The 22,766-nt window shown below is 36.2% G+C and overlaps 1 protein-coding gene across 1 annotated transcript in view; it reads right to left on the bottom strand.

Annotated features, from left to right (window-relative positions):
- Nucleotides 1–22,766, bottom strand: part of LOC102218961 (metabotropic glutamate receptor 4-like) — a 178,149-nt gene that overhangs the window by 10,210 nt on the left and 145,173 nt on the right. The window contains exons 5-9 of the mRNA XM_023337217.1: nucleotides 20,854–21,008; nucleotides 20,305–20,445; nucleotides 10,585–10,785; nucleotides 4,321–4,457; nucleotides 2,866–3,801 (exon numbers count right to left, since the gene is read on the bottom strand). Coding sequence (XP_023192985.1) covers nucleotides 2,866–3,801; nucleotides 4,321–4,457; nucleotides 10,585–10,785; nucleotides 20,305–20,445; nucleotides 20,854–21,008 — 1,570 coding nt within the window. The remainder of the gene's footprint in view (nucleotides 1–2,865; nucleotides 3,802–4,320; nucleotides 4,458–10,584; nucleotides 10,786–20,304; nucleotides 20,446–20,853; nucleotides 21,009–22,766) is intronic.

Raw genomic sequence — 22,766 nt, 5'->3', positions numbered from 1 at the left:
TTTAGCAAATAGCAAATAATTTGATTTCCTATTTGACATAAAACTCTAAAAGTTAATCTAAATTTTAGCAAGAAATTGGATTTGTCTTTAGTTATAAGTTGATTGCATCATTTAGCTATGCACAATGTTTATTTAATTGTATTGTTTATTTCCATTTTATTACATCATTCTATACTGAACGTCACGGATGTCTTGATGCTTTGAAGGTCAGTTGATGTAGCTTAACTTTAGCAACCAAAAATATTGGAATAGCATATTTAATTATATTAAATATGTAAAATCATTCACATGAAGTGGAAGAGCAAATCTAAATTGTGAGTTAATGTTTAATGTTCTTGAAGAAAATTTGAATCTTGGCTGAAGCCCAGCAAAAATGAAGACCCCAAAGTTCATGTCGTTTTGGAAAAAACCCTTAAGATGACACATGGAGATGGAAGCGATAAATCAGTGTCTTCCATCATACTGCAAACAGCACATGAGCATTTTTTGGTGATAAAGGGCGAGTGTTGTAATCTCCCAAGAAGATTACTCTTGCCCTGGGGTGAATTCGGAACAATATTGCCAGCCCTCTGGAGTACAGAGTGAAGTCACTCTCTGAAGGGAGCCAAGACCCTTGTCCACTTTCATAGGACCTACTGACATAAATCTTTCTTCACACCCTCAAATGATGGTCAATCTGCTCCACTGGGACATTGATGGTAAAGAGCTGAGAGCAGAAACCAATATGAAATTTCAGGGCTTCTTTGTGGCATTCCAGGTTTAGAGAGTAGTTCTATTTGCACCAAGAATACCCCATGAGCAAAGCATATTGACAGGAAATAGGATTCAGTGAACCTTGCGAACTCTAAAATTCATAGTATTTGTCATACCTAATGTTTCCTGAAAACAAATATTTTCAAGAAAAAAATATCCAATAAGTTGAATATTTTTGGGAAAAATACCTTTTGCTTATTTGGAGGAACAAACAACATATTGCTGGACTGGACCTTATAATGTTGGAAATGTTGTTGAATGCAGTCATTTATTCAAAGCAAATAGCATATTCTCATGATCTGGCCATGCCATAAAACTGGGACTTGCAAGCATTTATACCTATTTGAACTGTTTCCCATTTTGTCTCATTACAACTATAAACACACAAAGTATTGCATAATTGTGGAAGGAAAATGTGTGTGGTTCTAGAATATTTTATCAAACGAATGCTAAAAGTGGCATGCACTTGTATTCAGCCCTCTCCAGTTAGATTCTATTATACCACTACCCTTGATGCAAACACCTTATGTATGCTTGGGGGCTGAGAAGCTAAGGTGAAGGAACATCCTTATAATGGACAACCAAGAGAAGAATGAGGAAAACGTGTATTGATTGTAACTTATTCTGGCATCATAACAAAAATATTAAATTACATGTTTTAGTGATGTTGTACAGCTCCAACATAGGATAGCTAAGGATCCCTACAGTGTGGATGACTAAGTGTGGATCACCCTGGATGACTAAGGATAGCTGTTGCTAGCTATCCTTAGGTATGTGTAGTGTAGAACTAAAGTTGTAAATGCACTTAGCACAACACTGAAATATGGTAATGGCAGCAATATGCTGTGTGGATACTTTCATGGTGGGAAGTCAGAAAAACTGTTCAGGGGATAGGATGATACAAGGCAAACCTAGAAGAAAGCCTATGAGAGACTTGAAATAGGGGGTGAGCATTACCTTCTGTCTGTACAACAACACAATATATACAGTACAGCCAGAGCTGCAGTAGAATAGTCATATTTTAGTAGCCAAGTCAAAGCCCAGGCATAAATCCAACAGAGTATCTATGGCAAGACTTCATGTTCACTGACCTACATTAAAAGAGGACCGAGCTTCAGCTATATTGTAAAGATAAATTGGTTACAAGCTCAGTCTTATATGTGTATGAAAGGTTAAAATCTTTTATCTGTAATTACAAAAAAATGTGGTACCACAAGGCACTGGATACAAGAGGCAGAATATTAAAAAAAATAGAAAACATTGCATCCGGTTTCTTTTGCACTTCACAATTATGCATTATTTTTGTTGATGTATTTTAAAATGTCTGGTTATGGTGTAGCATTACAAAATGTTTAAAAGTTCAAAAGATATGGCAAACTTTTTAAAGGGACTGTTTGTACAATGTGTGATTTCTTTGGTAAATTGCACATATTTAAACAATAGACAATTTAATGGTTGCTATTAGGTTTGTTGCTTTTTATAGCCCATTCTAAAGCTTCTGCTACTACTGCAATTTTACTTCTCTTCTCTGTGCTTTCTAGTGTACATCTGTGTTTCACAACCTCAGAATTAGCACTTGTAAGAGATAATTTATGATTCACTTTTAGCTGACAACAACAATCAACAGCTACAGCAGTTCTGTCCAATTTCACAACATCTACGGCTGTTTGCAAGAATATAAGTTGATTGCTGACTCTGTTTTCCCACTCAGTGAATATTTATGGAAACACAAGTAAAGAAATCATATCCAAGGAAATTCGAGGTGAATGAATCATCCTGACAATCCAGCTCTAAAAGCCTTGTAATCCCCTCAGTGGAGCTCACAGCCTATCAGCTTGTGATAAATGGTGGCGACATTCACAAACACAAGAGGCTGATCTTACACAAAAACATAATTTAAGCAGGCATTTTCATCACAATCTGGTGCAATGGGAACATAAGAGGTGTCCAAACGATTAACTTCCATACAACATGTACAAGCACATTTACTGATTTGTTCTAAATTCAAAAACATGCAATTTTGTGCAGACCTAAAAGATAAAACTACTGATAAAACTGTGAAAACTTTGCTATTTATTTGGGTTTCTGTTGAATTTGATTTAGACATTTTACCTTTTCTGTTGACTGTGAAGTTCCAAAAAAGATGGGGATGAAGGCCAACCAAACAATGCAGGTGGTGTACATGGTGAAGCCAATGGGCTTGGCCTCGTTGAATGTCTCAGGAACTCCTCTCGTTTTGATTGCATAAACTGTGCAGGTGACCATCAGAAGCATGCTATAACCCAGCAGACAGATGAGAGACAGATCTGATATGTCACACTTTAGTACACCTCTGGACATTTCAGGATTGGATGTACGCTGGTCCTCATAGTCGATGATGGCTTGTGAAGGATCGACCCCGAACCAGATGCAAACTCCGAGAAGCTGCACCGATATCAAGCTGAACGTGATGACTAACTGAGAGGCTGGAGAGATGAATCGAGGAGCACTGACAGACATCTTGCCCTGCTCAAAAATCCTGTAGATCCGATTTGTCTTGGTTAGCAGTGCTGCATAGCTTATACTCATGCCCAGCCCAAGAAAAATCCTGCGCAGTGAGCATACAAAGACATCCGGGGTGGAGATCATGAGGAAAGTTGTGGCATAACACAAAAAGATACCCGTCAACAGGACATAACTCAGTTCTCGACCTGATGCCTTCACAATGGGAGTGTCATTGTAGCGAACAAACGTAGCAACCACTAGCAAAGTGGCTATGATGCCCAGTACTGCAATCAAAACAGGAATGACTGCCCAAGGAGAGCTCCACTCCAGCTTGACAATGGGAATAGGAACACATCCAGTGTGGTTCTCATTGGGCCGCAAATCAAATCGGCACATCTTGCAGGTGTAAGTGTCTGCCTGATACTGATAACCATCACAACTCTCGCAGTGCCAACAACAGGGAATCCCCTTCACTGTCTTCTTACGCTGCCCAGGACGGCATGGCTGGCTGCAGATGGAGGATGGGACTTCTTGAGTTCCACCTGGCCATTGCATCTCATCAGTCTGAAAAAAGCAAAAACAAAGGAGAAAGGATTTATGGTACAAGAAAGTTACTTTTGATTCAACAACTTATTTGATATAACAAACCACTCCTGCATTTCCCCACCCCTTTCTTTGCCATATTTTTATATCTCAGTATACTTGTAGGGATATTAATAAATCAGAATAGTATTGAAAATATTTCTTTTACCAACTCAAAAACAGAACTACAGAGATAATTTACAGAAAGTAATTATATTTCTGTTAATTTAGATGATTATGGCTTAAAGTTATGAAAACTTACAAAAAAGTTTGTTTCTTTAACCATGAAAATATTACATGGGACTGAAACATCTAGTATTAAGTATTGATGAGGGGAGGCTTAATGCAACCTCAATTCATATTTCAGATTTTTATTTCTAAAGAAAATGTTAGAATCTCACAAACCATTGATGTAGATGAAATTATTATTGCCACAAGATAATGTAAAAGTCAAGAATGTTGTTTACACAATACAGTAAGATACAAAAGAATAGTTCATACATTGAGGTGGAGCTGATCTGTCCAGTGCCCAATGATCTTGTATCCTGTGTTGTTGCTGCTGATCTGGTATTGGTAGATTTCATAGCGACCAGGAGCGTCTCCATTTACATTGAAGACCACAGGGGTGCCAGCAATTCCTACACAATGAAAGAATGAAGAAAATGTTTTGTTGAAACAAGTGGTGAACTTCAGTGTTGAGCAACATATTTAAAAATTAGAATTTTCTTCTCAAACAGCCTTGAAATAAAAAAAAGTTGCAACAGGACCTCCTAGTGCTTTCAATATGCTTTTACTGAGGAGAACAAAACAGATGTTGACAGGTATTATATTGTGGTCTTTTGAGAAGAGCCAGAGCTTGTCTCTTTAGGTTCCCATGTCGCTTCCCTCTATTCGCTCTGCTTGTTGCCCCATTGCATGTTATTTACAAGGTCCCTACACATTACTAACGAATGACAGTACTGATTTTCATTACTGCTTTGAGAACTCTCTCATGTCTCTGCTTTCTGTTTCTAAAGCAATTGATAATCCCCTCTTGAGCTTCACAACTTGTTATAAAATTGTGTTGTGGGAGAAGGAGGATTCACTGAATTAGAGAAAAGATCCAATCATAAACGCACCATTAACAGCATCTCTAGTCCATTTATTTACCTATTCTTTGCATTTCCTTCAATTCTCTGTTATTAAAACTTATCAAAATACTGAAACAAGTCCTCAGGTCCTCAGTTACCTTGCAGGAAAACACATTTGGTTTCCCAATACTCAGTTTTCTAATGTTGCTTTTTGATGTTCAAAAGCAATACCGAAGAAAACAATATTTACATATGGACCTCTACTAATTTGATGATATTTACACAAAGCTTTATGACATTTTATAAATATTCATGACTGTGATTTGTTTGAAAATAGAGAATTTGAGTACATTGTTCCCTTGTAAAGGCCACAGCACAGCTTTTTGATGGTTGTTTGTAGCTGAGAGTTCAGGTTTGAAACATGCAAGCCAGCCTCTGCAGCCCTTGTATTCACTCTCACCCATCAAAATCCTCTGTTTTTTAATTGCATTAGTGTTATCCTGTTGCAGTCTGGGCATGTCTAAGCCAACAGCAGGAAGTCACTATTACTATGAAGTGTCTTACCAATCTGAGCAATAAAAGGGAATTGGTGTTTGTTTCTTTAGACTTGATTGCCTTAATTGATTACTTGCAGTCTCGCAGGAAGGCACTGCTGTTTGAACGTTCAACAAGTAAATGTAAACAAATTCTTTGTTTAATAATCAGGTCACAGCTTTGATTTAACAGAAAATCTTGATTAGCTAGACTGTTACCAGCGGAGGTATGTGCAGAACAATATGTAGAGAGGAAAGTCAAAACATATTAATGTTGGGAAATACCCCAGTAGGTGAAAAACAGCACCCTTGGTGAAGATTCCCTAATATGAATATCTCTTATGGAGATGTGGTGACTCCAATATCCCTCTTTTAATTGTGAATTTTAAAGATTAATTTACTTCCTTGTAACCTTTGTGTGGTTGGAAGAAAGACCTGGGTCATTGTCCAGCCCTATATGTTACAGTTCCAGTTGTTTAACATTTTGTATTTGTTTGACTCTAGTGAGTAAGGTTTCATAGGTAGTTATCTTCCTGACTCAATAACTTCAACATACATCAGACTTATGCAAATGCCATGGTCTATTGCCTTTCCCATTTTGAAAAGTGGACAAAAGAAATCCCTATGTCAGATCAAATTACAACCTCAGCAAAGCTGCTGGATTTCAAGACTTTCTGATAATTGAAAATAGTAGAGGTGCACCATAAAGTCATCTGGTGACCAGAATTGACTATCCAGTCAGAAACTGAAAAAGAAAAAAAAAAGTCTTTTTTCCTTTAAGTGAACCCATCCAAGGCCAGTGTCGCCAACTCAGAAACTTTATCACTAAATCTTGGCAACTTTTTACATCAAGCAACTTTCTACTTTAACATTGGAAACTTTACTTGCAAGGACCCCACCATAAGGATATGAATTTAAAGATTTAATAAAGGAAGCAATCAAAGCGATGGATGATTGGATGGAGGGAGAAAGGGGTGGAGGAGATGAGTCATCTGGGAAGATTCCCAAATGGATGTGAAGTTGAAGACTCAGGGAGGGGTTACAGTCTTCAAGAAATAACCTTTCCAGAGCTTGCAGACAGTGACTAAAAAAATAACTAACTAAATAAAAACAAACAAAAAGTCAAGGTAACGCCTAAAGTTGCAGTTCTAAACATATAAATTGTGTTTTTACTTCGTTGACGTAAAAAATTGTTTTAGTAACAGCATATTCAAAACCCATTGTTGGTATTGCAAAATGCCTCACTTAAAATCTTTGAGTAATCTCTTTCAGCATCTTTCAACATCTTGGATTAAAATCCTTGTGATGCTGTGTAAGACGATCTATCAATAAGTACCATCTTTATTTGCTGGATATGCAGTCATAGTCCGCAAAGAATCCTACATTCTTGCTTCATGTCCTAGAAGGCTTTAAAAATTTCATGAGGCAGATCATCACTAATGTGAGGCATTGATTTTCTTACCCTATCTGTTGTAAAAACACATTGGTTTTATTGTTGTCGTCCAGTCTTCCAGTGACCATGCCATCACAAAATTGGTCATTCAAAAAGATATAAACCTTAAAATATATGACACAAGTCTACCACACAATGTTATAGATTTAAGCCCTACACCTGCTTTGAGAGTTGACTTGTCTGGTTGAAAACATGATTAAGACTTCAGGATGAATTCAACAATGATTTTATTTTGCACAGACAGAACTGACCTATTTCCATACTAATAAACACACTCTGGAGCCATTAAACAAGGTATATACACTTAACAACATTCCTTTTTCAGTGCTTTAAACTTTCCTGTCAATTTCCATTTGGGTTCAAAACGTATAAAGCAAACATACTTGTCAGCTAAATTTTGTATTCTATTCCTAACAATAAAGGTTACATTAATATAAGAAACATCCATATAAGCTAAAATTATTTCATTTTTTAGACCTATTCTTACCTTACTTCTCTGATCCAACTTTGTAAAACAATGCACCTCAAAAGCACCAGGTGAGATGCTAAGGGTACAAGTTTTAGATTGAGCTTTGGGATATTGCACATTATCCGGATGGCAATAGCAATCAGAAGATGGGTACACATAAAGGTTGTCATAAAGAGAATGACATGGTCAGCATTTTTTTTTTCTCAATTGATCCTAAGGGGTGCAAAATGTCCTAAGAAAATCTTCTGTATATCATTAAATCACCAGCTGCCTAAACTAAAAGTCAGGATGGATCCATTTTTTTAAATTCTGCTTACACTAAATTGTGTCCCTATCATCTGACTGTCAACCCTAAAATTAAGACTTATCATAAAAGGCAACTATTTTTCAACTGTTGTCCAATTTTAAAGAGTCTCTGCATATCTCAATTTCCTGTTGTTTCCAATAGGAAAGGCACCTGCTTTAGCCTTCTCTTCTCAAAGTCCATTTTCTTCAAAGGTTCTTGTCTTATGCAAACATAAATGATGATCTGCATAGCTTGGTTTTACATACTCTTGCTTGTTACAGAATCTTAAACCACTCTGCACAGTCTAGTCTGCTCTATGACATAAACAAGAATTTTATTTATTTTTCTCCCCTCCAGGGGGTCTTTTGTGGGCTCTAGTGTACCTTATATGAAAGTAGACTGACAGGAAAGGGGGAAGGAGAGGAGGGGAAGACATGCAGCAAATATCGCCGGGTCCAGGAATCGAACCCGCGACAGCCTCGTCGAGGACTCAAGGCCTCCAAACGTGGGTCGCGCTATCCCCTACGCCACCACACCACGCCCATAAACAAGAAATTTTAATCCATACAACTGCCATGCACTGCATATGTTTTCTATCTCTTTAATTCAGACATAATTGTCTCTGAGCATTTCAGTTGCTGTATTTTCTGAAGTACTCAAACCAGCTCATCAGGATGTTTGGCAACACCAATATAGCCTTTAAAAGGATGGAAATACAATTTATTTTGTATTCTGATGCTCATTTGGAACTTTGCATGCCTTAGTTGCACAGTATTCAGCCAATTTGCTGCTTTAGCAGACAAAATAATCTACCAGATCTTGTTCCCAGTAAATGACAGCAGTTTGGTAAATATTTTGTTAGGTCAAACAAAGAAATTGAGAAAAATGCTAGACTGGAAACTTATTTTTTTTTTCATAAGTATAATTGAAAATCCAGTTTGAGAATAGCTGCACCATTTGATTAACTGACTGCATGAACAATCAACAATCTGGCTGTTGGACAGCCAGTTGGATGTCTCTCTTATCAAACTCTATTGTCAGCTGTCTTGCTTATTGAACAGATTGCTGGTCCAATTTCCTAAACGACTGCTGTGTGTAACTGCAATGAGCTGCTGTGGCTGAAGAAATGCTACCATGTAGAGCTAGATCAGATGATATTGTTTAAATATCTAATTTTTTTTGTATGGAAAGTAGAATTTTATTATGAAGCTTAAAACAGCATGTCTTCAAAAGAAGCAAGGCTTGTTTTCTCAAAATTATATTTGGACTGTATAATGCAAAACATAATTTTTTTAGCTTACCAAAGACTGTGGAATTTGTTTCTTACCAGGTGGCAGACAATGATTCTTGAAACTAAAGTGGACTAGGATTGTTTTACCAGACCCAGTATCTGTACATTTCCAATATAATTTCCAGTATTTTTTATCATGTACTTAGATCATGTATCTCTACCCTTCATCCAGAGGTCCCCCTCTGTAATGTTTATAGAGATGAATGTGCCCATCACTATGTAATCATTAGTGACTGTGGAGTAAATTTAAAGAATTGCCAAAGCATCTGTTTTGCCTTCTGCTTGATCACATGACCCTTTGCTCAAGTGACATGCAATTAGCTCAACACGTGACAGCAGATACTAACACAGATGTAAACATTACCATGTTTTGCATATGACCTGTTGCTAATCTTGCAGTGCTAATTTTGTTGAATCAAGCGCCAATCTTTAAATATCATCTTTTGGTCTCTTTTGCTGAATATTAATCCATGGAGCTATGAGAATGACTCTGGGCACATTCACAAAAGCATCTTTTTATCGTGGAAATCAACACATATTTTGGGCTTCTCATTTTTGGAAATGATGGAGGATGGCTTGTTGTCACGGCAAAGCTGTATGGCCAACTGCTTATGGGGTTTCCCAGCTGCTTGAATGAGAAAGGACAGAATATGATGTGCATGAAAACTAGGCGGCAGAGCTGTTACACCCTTGATCTCTTCCAGTAATATTCTCCCCTTGGATAATAGGATGGCCTATTTGCAAGTAAGAATCATCGACCAGAAAAAGACTGCAATGTCTTTGTTCTTGAATCGAGCTAAATGCAACACCAATCTGCCAGTTAACATTCTTCCACTCACAAAGTTATGGGTCTACTCCAAAATATGCTGATGCCATTGATAATGTCTACTTTAAAGCCCAGTGCATTAATGAAACTAGTTGAGACTAGCACCACTTATTTCTTAGTACAATTGTTTGTAATTACCAAGACTGAATACAGACAGGTTGACAAAAATTAGTGTAGATCACATTGAAATTTCCCTACAGCATTTGTGTCAAAATACTGTATGTAGCAGGTGTCGTACCGTACAAAAAGGTAGTTCGTTTTATTGCATATTTTGATATGCATGAAACCTCAAGTTCTTTGTCATTTCTAGCATTCGGCTCCAGCCGTAATAGATGAAAAGCTGTCAGTTAAGTGTCTTCCCATTCTCATTTCTGTACAATTTGAACTCAGCTGCCAGCGTCCTTGAAGTCAGAAATCACTTGCATGGGCAATTCCACGGTGACAAGATAAGGCAGGAAAATCTCACAAAGCAAAGTTTCTGCTTATCATCAGCTATGATAAAACATGCTCTTCTTCTGGTGATTGTTAAGATTCTTACAGATCTTTGCCTTTATGCTTGTTGGGAATAATTTACAGTCAGTGAAGACCAGTGGATCCTTATAAAACCTCTGAGTATGCATCTTGTGTGCACAGAAAAGTTAATAAATGGGACACGTGGGATGCCTCAGATACCAACAAACAAAAAAACTCAGTGGGCTTTGTTAAACAAACCTTATATATTATAGTTCTTATAATATTTTGGTCTAGCTTACACATACAGCACAACAGAAGAGCTTTTAGTACACACTATGCATGCAGTTTTAAATTTAACCTGTTAGAGGTAGCAGACAAACATACCTGTAAAGTTAACATTGCGAATATACTTGAGCAGTAGCGTGCCATTGATGGTGTCCATTTTGGGACAGAGGCCAACTTTTCCAGGACAGAGGTCTTTGTGCATATTATGGAGAGCATGAGCCATGGCATATACAGCATCTATAACGAATTGGACCTTCCCCTCCTGTTCGTAGGATGAATCTTTTCCAATCCGCTCATGATCTTAAGAGAAAAACATCAACATACAAAAAACATTAAAATTAAATGATGACTTTCATGCTGTTTTCTTTGCTAAGCCAAGAAAAAAAAAGCTGGACTCTTTTTTTAATAAAAGGAAAACAACATTTAGATCAAAATTGGACCTGAATATCAATGGATGTTCTGTGAACTAAACAATAGTTACTAGATGTGTAAAAATAAAGCAAATTATAACCCTTCAAGAAGTCTGATTACTCAATTGTTAAACCATTTTCCCTGCTATTTTAATTTATGTTGAGACTGACATTGAATTGCATGTTAAAATAATTGTATGCTATTTTTGCAAGACATCTATCAGGAATACCACTGTACAAATTCAAAGTGATCTTCTGTTAGAGCCTTTCTCGGTGTGGGCTGTCAGTCACTTGGACCCACACACTTATGCAGAAACACTTTATGTCTCTTAATATTTTTGTGCTGTCCAGTTAAAGCCCATGGCCATGTTTTATGATACCATGCAAGCAAGCTTGTAAAAGACTGATTTATGGTTTAAATGAAGTCATAAACTCTAGCTACAAATACTGTGTAATCAGGAGTGTGAGACGACAGAGGTGTTCCTATGTTGTTTATATGATCTCTCTTTGTTTATCTCCATCAAACCATGTGCCACCTTGAATCTATTAATCATCAGTGCAGAGCTTGACAGAGTGGCATGAGTGGAGAGGAAGACATAGTCAGACTGGCCTAATCATTCTTCACTATTAATGTAATTAGTTATGACAGGTGTATATTAATCATGGTTTGAGTTGTTTTAACGCTTTGGAAATGCATTACTCGCCAAGCAAGTTTTCAATTATCGTCTTAATTCTCCTATTAACCACTGCCCTACCACATGGGTTTATTCAGTAGGTTTATTTAAACACTATTCCTTTCCTTCTTTAATCAAGTAAATGTGAAAAAGAAAAATGTTTTTGGTTATGTATAATTTTTCTGTTTCTTGGTCTGGTAATGGTTTATATTTAACAACATCATTGCTTTTAGTATTTAATTCATTCTAATATCTTATTTTCATTCATTGTTGCAATATCAGCTAACTGTGGAAGCTTAAAGCAGGTTTGAGAAAATCTTTCTCTTTGAAGAACAGCAACAGTGTTAATCTGATCAGAACTAATTCCAAGTAGAAGCTCTCTATTTCCCAAGAAATGTGATTTATGCTGCAAAGACAAATCTTTGATTTATGCACAAACTTGTAAACAATTCAAGGTTTATGACAGAAGATGTACTGTATGTCCCGTAAGTGTGTTATGTATGCAAGTCTGTGCTTTAAAGTTTGATCAAGTTTTTGAAGATTTTAAATCTTGCAAGAAAGAAAAGGCAAACACCTTTCCACACTTATTGAAAATGATTAAATTGAAGATGTTAAATTTCATTTCATACTAATGAAGTTTCATTTCAAACAGTAGTTCTTATTAACATATTGTAAAATAGTCTAGGGGCTAATAATACGTACATTATACAGCTTATACTGCAGTAAAAAAATCATCACATATTTTTTTCTGTTAGACCAGGACACCTTGTACAGGAAAATGTTCAGTCTGCATTAATCCCTGACAGTGAGATAAAAAAAAGGTTATGTATTTTTATGACAGATATGTAAATATCTGGTTCCAGCTTTACATTAGATGTTGAAGTTGAATGATATTTTGTGTTGAATTATAAATAAATAAAGTATTACCTTCAAAATATTATAGATAAGGTCAGTGCTTCAAGAGTAAAAAGGGAAAAACTTGATGTATCGCTTATGTGGCTCCTTTTTTACATGTGACTTTTCTGCCTACTGTTACTTTCTTAATCTAATATCCTGAAATGCACTGCAATATTCCTCCAAAATCCACAGCAAAAGTTTTATATGCTCAAAATGGTCAAGGAACATTTGATAGAGGAAGAAAGTCCATCCATCCACCGTCTAACCCAACTTTTCTTAACTGGTGGCCATCTCCAGAGGTCATTGAGCAAGAGGGGAGGAAAATAAAAAGTGAAATGTTCCACAAGCGTTAAAGATTTATGTACAATAACATAAAAATAACGATATAAATGTAAGAAATCATCCGGATAATAAATTCGTATTCGAAAAAACAGGGCTTTCTCAAAAGATGAACATTTGCAGCGTTACATAATTTATCACGGGAGGTGAAACTACAGTAGGGCATCGTAAAATATGTATCGGTTAATACAAGTGACAATGTAAATTAGAAACAATGGTACATTTCTTGAAAAGGCCAAAACCCCCAGCAGCTTGAGTAAATTAAAATTCTTGGCCAGTGAGAAAATGCTGCAAGCATATTTCACTGAAGCATGACTAAGTGTAGTACTCAGGTCACTAGATCAGTTGGTCATTTGCAGGCTAAAGAGTTCCAAGGATCAGGTTCGCCAAATATGTGTGGTCAAAGAGTTCAGAGTACAGTATCTACATGAAAACCTGTAATTTATTTTTTCCCCTATATATTGTTTTCTAGGCATAAAAAAGCATGATATTATTTTTAGGAGTAACGGCACAGTTACTAATTATAGTTTACTCTTAAGCAAAAGTATTCTTCTGTTTACATTATTATAATATAAAATATTTTGCAAGACATTGCAAAAAAGCAACTACAAGGGAGTACATCAAGTTTTTATATTAATTAAGCTAACCCTTGTTTCTACCTAGAATGCATTCAAAGAGCAGCAGAAGCAGCAACTTCTGTCTTGTATGTGTGTCTCCAGAGTAATGCGCTCATGCGTATAATTGAACTGTTGGGTATCCGTGTTTTGCCTGAACATAATGCACAGGTCTTGTTGCTATCTGCATAAAACAGAGGATCAGGAGTTTACTGAATTGGCATTTACAAGCATACAAATTCAAATAACATGTAAGCTAAGACTAAAATTAAAAAGAAATTGCTTGAAATAGCAATATGACATGGTTGTAGTATATTGATTTTCCCCATGCTAATATTTCTATTACTGTAGAATCAAATATGTATTTTTAGTAGTCCTGGACTAAAATAATATTATCTTAATCTAGTTTTAGGGCTTGAATTTCAGTCATATAATTTGACTTTAACATCTGATAGAAGATTTTATCTTCTTCAAACTATAGTGCACTGTAGTATGGTTTTCAATTCCCTGTTTAACATAAAGTTATCATGTTCTTACAAGTTAGCCTCTGATTGGCTGAGCTGCCATAATGGCCACTTTTTTCACATGCTACAGACCTGTGCTGTGTTTGCAGAGTCAAAGAACCAAAATATATTACCATTATATTCTCTGAAAATAATGCTAATGCTCAAACATATGCAGAAATCTAATGCATTTTTCATATCATAGTGGCTTTATTGTTGGAAGGTCAAATATTCATCCTTTTAACTAATAAATAAACATTGATGTTATTTGAAATAACTTACAAAAGTTTTAAAAATATATATATGTTGTAGATTCATACACCATATATTAAAATGGTTTCAAAATCAGCCTGAGGAAAGCAGTGGTTCTTCAGTAATGTCCCTCATGAATGCTGCACTGTAAATGCTTGCTGCTGAGACCTTTCTGTATAAATCTATATACCTGACTTGAGTGAGGTGATGATACAAGGTTTTCTACAGGCTGGCTGCCATCCACACTTCCTGTTCATATAAATCCACAGCATGTACACTGCAGAATATTGAAAAGATCACCTGGGAGCTTGGGCAGTTGTCAAGAACAGTATGTTTATGCACTGGGGTCAGACAAGCAAAGTCAGTACATATTTCTTTGGTATGCTGAGCACCTTACCGAGTCCTGCTGCGGCCTCCAGATCTTATGGAAATGTACATTTGCAGTTCGGAAAATTTTGGAAGCAGAATCTGTGATAATAGCTGGCAGGAATGTTTAACATTTTGACTGAATTACTTTAGGTGAACTGGGTGCCTTATTTTTGTCTCGAATGCCATAAAGCAAATTTATTTGTGAAAATTCAAGCCAATTTTCCAAGTAATTTGACAGGCAGCTTTTTAACTTATGGAAGCTGGTACAGGGACATCATCTCACATTAACATAGTGTTGTTATATTTTCAGGAAGGAACATTTTAAGGATCAAATCACTTGCAAAACTGTGAAAAGGCAAGCTGAAACCACGTATTTAAAGACATCTGATGTGTCACAGTGTTATGGTTTGGTGTTGCCTCAAATGCAAAGATAAGGGCAGACAGAGTATAGTGGAAAAACTTTATTTAGTGATGAAACTGTCAACTTACTGATCACGAATGCCAATGCCACCAATGCATAGGAGTGACAGAATATTGAAAGAGTTCAGCAGTGAGTCAATGAAATCAAAAAGCTAAAATACTGTGGAGAAGTGATTGTTGCATGGAAACCAGGTGAGTACAATAAACAGAATGCAGAACAGCTGGGGAGAACCTAAGCAGGCAACTGGGGGAAGGCAGGATAATTAACAGAGGAGCAGAGCTGTATCTGAACCAATACACAAATGAACGGGGGAAAAAATCTAACAAAAACGAGCTTTAAGGGATAGACTGAATAAGACAATAGGATTGCAGAGAAACTAATTAACACAAAGGGAGGTAAACTACAAAAACTCTATCCAAATGAGCCAATATGGAGACCAAAATGCGACCCAAATCTGCCATTTTCATGGGAGTCTGAACTAAACTAGCCAATTCTGATCTTTTCAACCATGAAAGAAATCTAATTTGTGCCACTTTATTGTGTGATATTAAACTGCATACGTATCCAATATTGAAAGCATCTGCAGTCTGAACAGTCATGCCGCATTTTATCCGACTTTTACATCACTGACATGAAACATTCATCATCTGTCTCTACACCATTTATACATAAGTCTGATGGCTGTTGAATCATTCAAAATGAATGACAACGCAAAACAATCAGAATTCAGCAACAAATTAGATTTAAGCATTAAGACCTGCTGAGTGAACTTAGCCAATGTGAATATTACAGCAATTTTCGACTCTGAATGACATCTTTCAGGCCCTGTTTACATGACAATGATCCAACGAAAGTGGAATTTTTGTTTAGTTTCTGTTAACAAGTTTAGATGAAGATATTCTAATTACAATCTTTGTTTACACAGTAACGGTACACATTGAAAAGGTGTTATGCACTCGCCACGCCACTACTCGGTGCTGGATTCTTTGAAACTAAATGCGCATGTGTTTTAAAAAAAAGTTTTACTTCTTTAGAGCGCTTAACAAGCGAGTGCTTGTTATGAGCGCTGAACAAGCACAGGTGTATTTTGCCACCTGGGTGTTGCGTAGCAGCGAAGAGTCGCTATTTGAAACGTAACACCAGCATTGTCAGTAGTTTCTTCTTCTGTGGATTGTAGGAAGCAGCTATGTTTTGAGTCATACTAAGCATGAGCTAGAGATTCCCTGACAGAAAATATCTATTTATTCTGTTTACAAGACAACGGACAAGAATGCGGAAATGGATGCGGGTAATTTTGGACCCACTTATGGAAGAATAGGGTAGTAATATAAAACATGCTACTTCTTAAAATGTGTAAAAGGTAAATACAAAAATTGAATTGCATGATATCAATAACATGTTTGTTGAGGAATACCAGGAATATGAAGTGATATTGCAAAAAGAGGGTTAAAAACGTCAAAAAACTGCATCTCAAGAGAAACTACCATTGCTCAGATAAAGTGTTTAATTTTTTCACAGTGGAACTAAGAGCACTGTGCAGGCAGGCATTTGTCTGCTTCTGTTAGCCTTGATGACTCATGTGAGCAGGAATTCAAATCAGCAGTGACTCAAGGTTTGTTTCACTCAAACTGTGTCTGTCAACAAAAGCTGGTGAACCTTCGCAAGACTGTCATTTTTACCACAGCCTGGTGCAAATTAAAAATGTAAATAAAGAAGAAGCTGCAAGAAAATACTGGTATCCTCAGCGCTGTGCTCATTCTTTTAAATATATATATATATATATATATATATATATATATATATATATTTAGGATGTAAAAAGTTATTTGTACAAGAAACTATTTCATATGAGATGTTTCCATAATATTATTTTGAAGAAATGTACTTTCTTTAAAAGTTTAAAGGAACATGTTGTTTGTATCAGTTCTGATCATTTCTGATAAAAACTCATTTGTAGTGCATTTGTGTCACTGTTTTTTTTTTCAAACAATCTGTATATTCCGCATGATAATATCCTATGACATTTTTAGAATAAAGGCATCAAGCAGTTGACTGTTACGATATTGGTCAAAGTTGTCATTTAGTCCGAAGTTTATGATTTATGTTTGTTTTTATAATAAACAGTCATTTAATAATGTGAAATTGGAAGTTCGCATCATAATTTGACCTAGTGGGGGCAAGCAGTGATTAGCAATAAAATCTTGATGTGTATAGGAGAACATTGTTAAACATCTCCAAACAAAAGGAACACCAGGGAAAATTTTACAAGGACATACAAATGAGAAACTAAATTAAATGTGATACAATAAAGGAAAGAACAAACAAAGGAAGATGTGTTTCAATACTTCTAGCTTATAAAACTTTGCCAGGTTGTGCTGGAGGCTTTTTCCTGTTAAAGTATTAAAAAGACTGAATGAAATTAACTGTTCACTGCTGCATGTTTGGTCAACTACTCATCAAATTCCAGGTAAGTCATTAAACTTAACCTAAAAATTACATGGAACTCATGTGAAAAAACTTCTAACTCCCAAAATTGCTTAGTAAGTATTAAGATCATACATGTGATGTCCAAGTGAGATTCAGGAAACTGCTCAGCAATTAACACATTTAAATCCATCAAGTTCTTGGTAAGTATCAATCAATCAATCAGATTTTGTTTGGATAGCACATTTCAGCAGCAAGGTATTTCAAAATGCTTTACGCTTTGAAAAAGCAAAGTGTAAAGCACAAAAACACAAAGTAATACAACATAAAATCAACAATCAAAACATTACATTAAGTCAAGTGCCATCGTTAAATTCGTAACTGATTAAGTTTTGAATACAATTCTAAATTGCACAAGTCTTGTTCTTGTATAGATAAAAGGAACGCTGGGAGATACATTAAGATGTGAATTATACATCTTCACTGCTTTTTCTTCACACAATGATGCACTTTATTCCTTGGCTTAGAAGATGTAACAACCTATATGATATAAATGTTACCTGTAAAGTGAATCCAAACTATAAAGCGCCAATATAAAAATGAAAAAGCAATAATATTTGTTCACTCATTTCACTTTGCTGTTAATATATTCATATAAACCTTGACAACTTGTACTTTAGAATTTCAGAAATTTGCTCAGTAAACACCAAGAGTTCAAAACACAAGAATGCTGAATGGTGAATTTTAGGAATTGAGGTACATGCTGTCCTCTCTCGCATTGTTTTGAATCATATACCAACCAGAATTTATGTGCCTTGACGGAGGGGAAGAAGAAATTACTGTGCTTTCAAATAGAACAAAGCAGAGTAGAGGAAGAGAACGTGCAAAGAGCTCTGAGAAGAATCATTGTACCTTTTGCTCTTAAAATTTTATTATGCCCAGGAGACTTCTCAGAGGATGAAAAGGGCAGCAGCAATTTAGCTCAAGAGCAGCCACCATGACTACTGATAAATACAAAAATCATTCACAAATTAAGTGTTCTCCTGATAGTAAGGGTTGCTGAAGGTATTACTTTGTGTTGGTCATTGGACACAATGTTGTGAAGCAAGATGACAAATATTTAATGGTTAACCTTTTGTTCACTTGCTACTAATTAGTGGAAATAATGATTGGTTAATCCTTAAAATATGGAGAAAGCTACTCTGACACGCATAAAATTGTTTGTTATTATTGACTAAAAGGCTTCATTAGCAGTGAAGGTGAAGTCTCTTGCAGGGCAACTTTTTTGCAGGTCATATTTTCATTCTAGACTGAGCATCCCAAACCTTTGTGCAAGAAAGCCGTAGGCAATCTTTTTTATTCTGTCTTTGTTGAAAGTTCTGGTTCCTTTGGAGACAATACAAGAATGCATTATTTGTTTCCACACAGTTTACTCGGACAAAATGATTGTAGTTAATAGTTTCTGCACGCAGTAAAATCTATTCGCATATTTCATTTTTAAAGTGACAAGTTTATGACATATTTTATATCAGCCCACTTTGCAAGACCAAGAGGTTCAGTATATTTCCAAATACGCAGCATTAAGTTTGGTCCAGATTTTATTCAAAAAAGTCTAATTCACCCCCAGCCATAATTCAAGTAAAGGAGTGGTTTGACAATACATTAACTGAAGAAAGGCGCCTAAGTGGCATCCTGATGAGAGACGCCTCTATTCAGAGGTAGCAATAAATTTGTGTCATGTAGACCTCTACATGACACTGTGCTTGGAGACAGTGAAGAAACTGGAGTATAATTTTATGGGTTTTGAAAAGCAGCTGTGTCCATGTTTTATTGTCTGATGTGCATCTAATGGATGTTATAATCCATGTGCAGCAGCAGCTGTAGGGCTGTTGCACTACATAAATTTTCATTTTGGGATCCTAAAACTTACTTTAAGGTATGCAAAATCATGTTTTGCATACGTTTGATTAGCTAGCATATACACAACTGTAATTGCGATTGTGGTTCACTTTATGAATAACAAAAGTTTTTTCATAAGCCGTACCTTTGAATGTGCCTGTTTGTGCTTCTGTTGAGCTATCAGTTTGCTCGATCATTCTCTTCCCCAGAAAGAATCCAGAAAGCCCTAGATTTGGCATGAACGTGCAAAATTGAGGGATAGGACAAAGCAGTGGGGCAGGAGGGTTAAATGGGATCAGGACCTTAATCTTCTGGAGGGAATTCAGAGTGTTGGTCTTGGTTGTAAACACAACAAATGTCAGAGAAATCTTGGAAAAGTTTAAAATAATCGAACAATCTCTTTTCTTCTAGTCACAAGATACGGACCAATTCGTTTTAGCTAAAGCAGAGAAAAGCTTAAAAAATGTACAATATCTATTTTTCCTGTTAATTTTTGTTCTGATTCTGTACTATATCCCTGTATAACACTTTAAGAAAAAATGCACAGATGTAAGATTTATATGCCTTGAAATATTAGAAATGCAATCTTGCGAATCACTACGAGATAAGAGACACGCCTGAAGAATCTAATGATTTTAATGACGAAAAAGTTTCTTTCTAATGAGCTGACTTGATATGCTATTGATTGTTTTCACTGCAAGCAGGGGCCTATTTTGGTGATTGCTGCTGTGCACTTCAAATATAGAAACATGTTAAGAGCATTCATTTCTCTTACAGAATTAGATGTTCCCATTCACGTATTTACATAAATTATATTTTCTGCTATATTAGAAGAGTGTAACTATTCCCCCCAATAATAAATATATAAAAAAAACATGCATCCAAAGAGGAGGCACAAACTTTGACACAGACCCGCATAAGCATAATGTATTCATGACAGCCAAGCTGTATACTTGGTTATTGATTGAGTGCTCCACATTGACCAAGAGTCTTCTTTTCCAATGATTGAAAACTCACTTGTACACTTTTTGATGCCAGATCCTTTCTTCACAGCATGCCGACTAAGCTTGCACTGGAAGTTGTTCTCCCAAAACTCTGCAAACCAGATATTCCGTCTGTTGTTCTCTAATGTTCGGCTGATGAAGTACCGATCAAAACCTGAAAGACATAAGAATTAGAAAGTTTTTTTTATTTTTTTCCAAAGCACAAAAGCAAATTATTTTATGTAAGTTAATTATAAAATACATTTAAAACCTCTTAGCACTTTTGTGTCAGGTATTTATGTTGGCATATTTAATTTATTTAATTTTCTCCACTCTCTCCTTTGAACTACAGTCTGTGAGCCAGACAGCAACATTGGCAAAACGTCAAAATGCACCTAAAGGGGAAACCATGAATAAGGACGATTTGAAGAAGTTTTTCCAGAAGCCATGGAATTCAAATTAGAGTAGAACACATATTCATATTCTCTGAAGTTGCTCTATGGCTCACCAATTTTATTTTAAATATGATTCGAAGCTAACAATAAATCATGACGCCACTGCAGGACCAGTCACAAGGGAATACCTTTAATGGACTGTCGTTTTGGTAGGATGGTAACAGCACCTTCTGCCATTTCCTCTTGGTTCAGGATTGGAGCACTTTTGGAACCCCAGCTATCGGAACCTACCCAGATGAAATGACCTGTTTGATTGGCTCTTTTAGCTGCATGAAGTAGGCGCCTGTGGGATGGAACAGAAAACAAATACATTTTTTAATATACTGTATATATTGTGTTTAGGTATAAATGTGAGAAACCTGCAACAGACATGGTTGGACAGACAGATGAATACCAGATTCCACATACAGCAAAACTGTAAAAAAAAAAAGCCATTGGCCTGTTAAAATGCTCTATAATATGTATTACAGGTCCCATGTAGCTTGTTGCTTGACATGGATAGTCCAAGTAGAATTTGGATGACAAAGAACTAAAATTTAAAAACATCCATTATGGTGGTTTTAGCATAATCAAACCTTATTAGATTTAGCTTTAAGCTTATTGTAAATAATAAATATTAGGAACAGATAGCAGGCGCAGCTGTAAATGTTTAATTAAGGATGTTTCAGATAGAAATGTTAGACAAAACCAAAAAGATTTGGCATGTGAAATATTGCTTTGATGTTGCTTTAAAAAAGCAAGACAAAACAAAGATGTGTCTCTGGGCCGACTCTTTGCCCTTTACCATTCCCACTGTCTTTTCAAACAAATACAAAACAATTTCTAACTAAATTTGTGACAGTGCATTTTAATTTTTTGAGTTTACAGGATGGTTGAAGTGTTTTAATTAACATTTTTCAGCATTCTTATTCTTTAGTCTCAATTTTAACTTGTGTACAAGCCATACCTTCTCAACTTTAATTGTAATAGATTTTAAAGCATTTATGTATGCTTATAGCCATCTGTTTTTGAAAAAGGGAGTAAATCCCACAGTCAAAGCGATATTTTTAGGGGTTTAAATAAGTTATGTTAGAATATTTTGCAACATTTATGTTCTGAGACTTAACTGAAAACATCTATAACCCTCCTGGATCAGGAGAAGATCTTATGACAAAAAAAAGAGGCAGCTGCTGCTGTGAGTCCTTGTACAAGGGGGAATCTGGCAGCATTTAATTATTAAAAATATGTGAATATTACAACTTACAATACAAACTCTTCAAAGTGATTTTTAACACAGAATGTAAAAACTTTAAAGAAGCCACACATTATGGCTATAGAACATAATGTGTAATACTAGTCAGGGCACTCCTGTTTTTTTATTCAAATGCAAGTTAGACACAAAATCCCTTTAAAATGGGATCAAATATCACTCAAAGTCATACGTTTATTTTTGTATTTGAAGGAATTGTCTTTTAATTTGCAGGAGTTGAATGAAAGGTTTTGGTGTTGTTACAATAGCTTGCTGAAATTTAGGTCCATGACTCGCCTTCCTGGCTGGTGTCTTAAGATGCTACTTCAGTATTTCATCATAATGTTCTATTTCAATCTGGAGAGACTCACACAGAGAAGAAAATAGCAGTTAAAAAGATTTAATGATACAATTTCTTTGGCGCTCGGACCCGGCAGAAGACCGTGAGCCGAGGATCGCCGTGAGCAGGCGGTCTGCTCGGCGAGCTCGGGATAGTCTTCCCCCCGGGACCGAAACTGGTGGTGGAGCGGAGCTTGGAGAGGAAGAGCACAAGGGATCCTGGAGGACGACCCTCATGGTGAAGGTGGAGAAGGGGAGGAGGTGGGTCGAAGCACGGCTGACGAGCAGGAAGACCCCAGGGTAGCTTGGACTTTTGAAGGTGTCTTTGGACGACGATTGGCTGGAGCGGCGTGAAGCTCCGGTCCGGATTGGCTGCGGTCGGGCGTAGTGATTAGATGATGTGGTGAAGCTGGTCGAGTCTCCCAGTTTGAATTTTCGCCAAGGCTCCATTTCAATCTGGAGAGACTCACACAG

This window comes from Xiphophorus maculatus, chromosome 1 (genome assembly GCF_002775205.1).
Source record: "Xiphophorus maculatus strain JP 163 A chromosome 1, X_maculatus-5.0-male, whole genome shotgun sequence".
Classification (NCBI taxonomy): domain Eukaryota; kingdom Metazoa; phylum Chordata; class Actinopteri; order Cyprinodontiformes; family Poeciliidae; genus Xiphophorus; species Xiphophorus maculatus.
The sequence above is the reverse complement of the archived record's forward strand: the minus strand, read 5'-3'. Positions and strand labels throughout refer to the sequence as shown.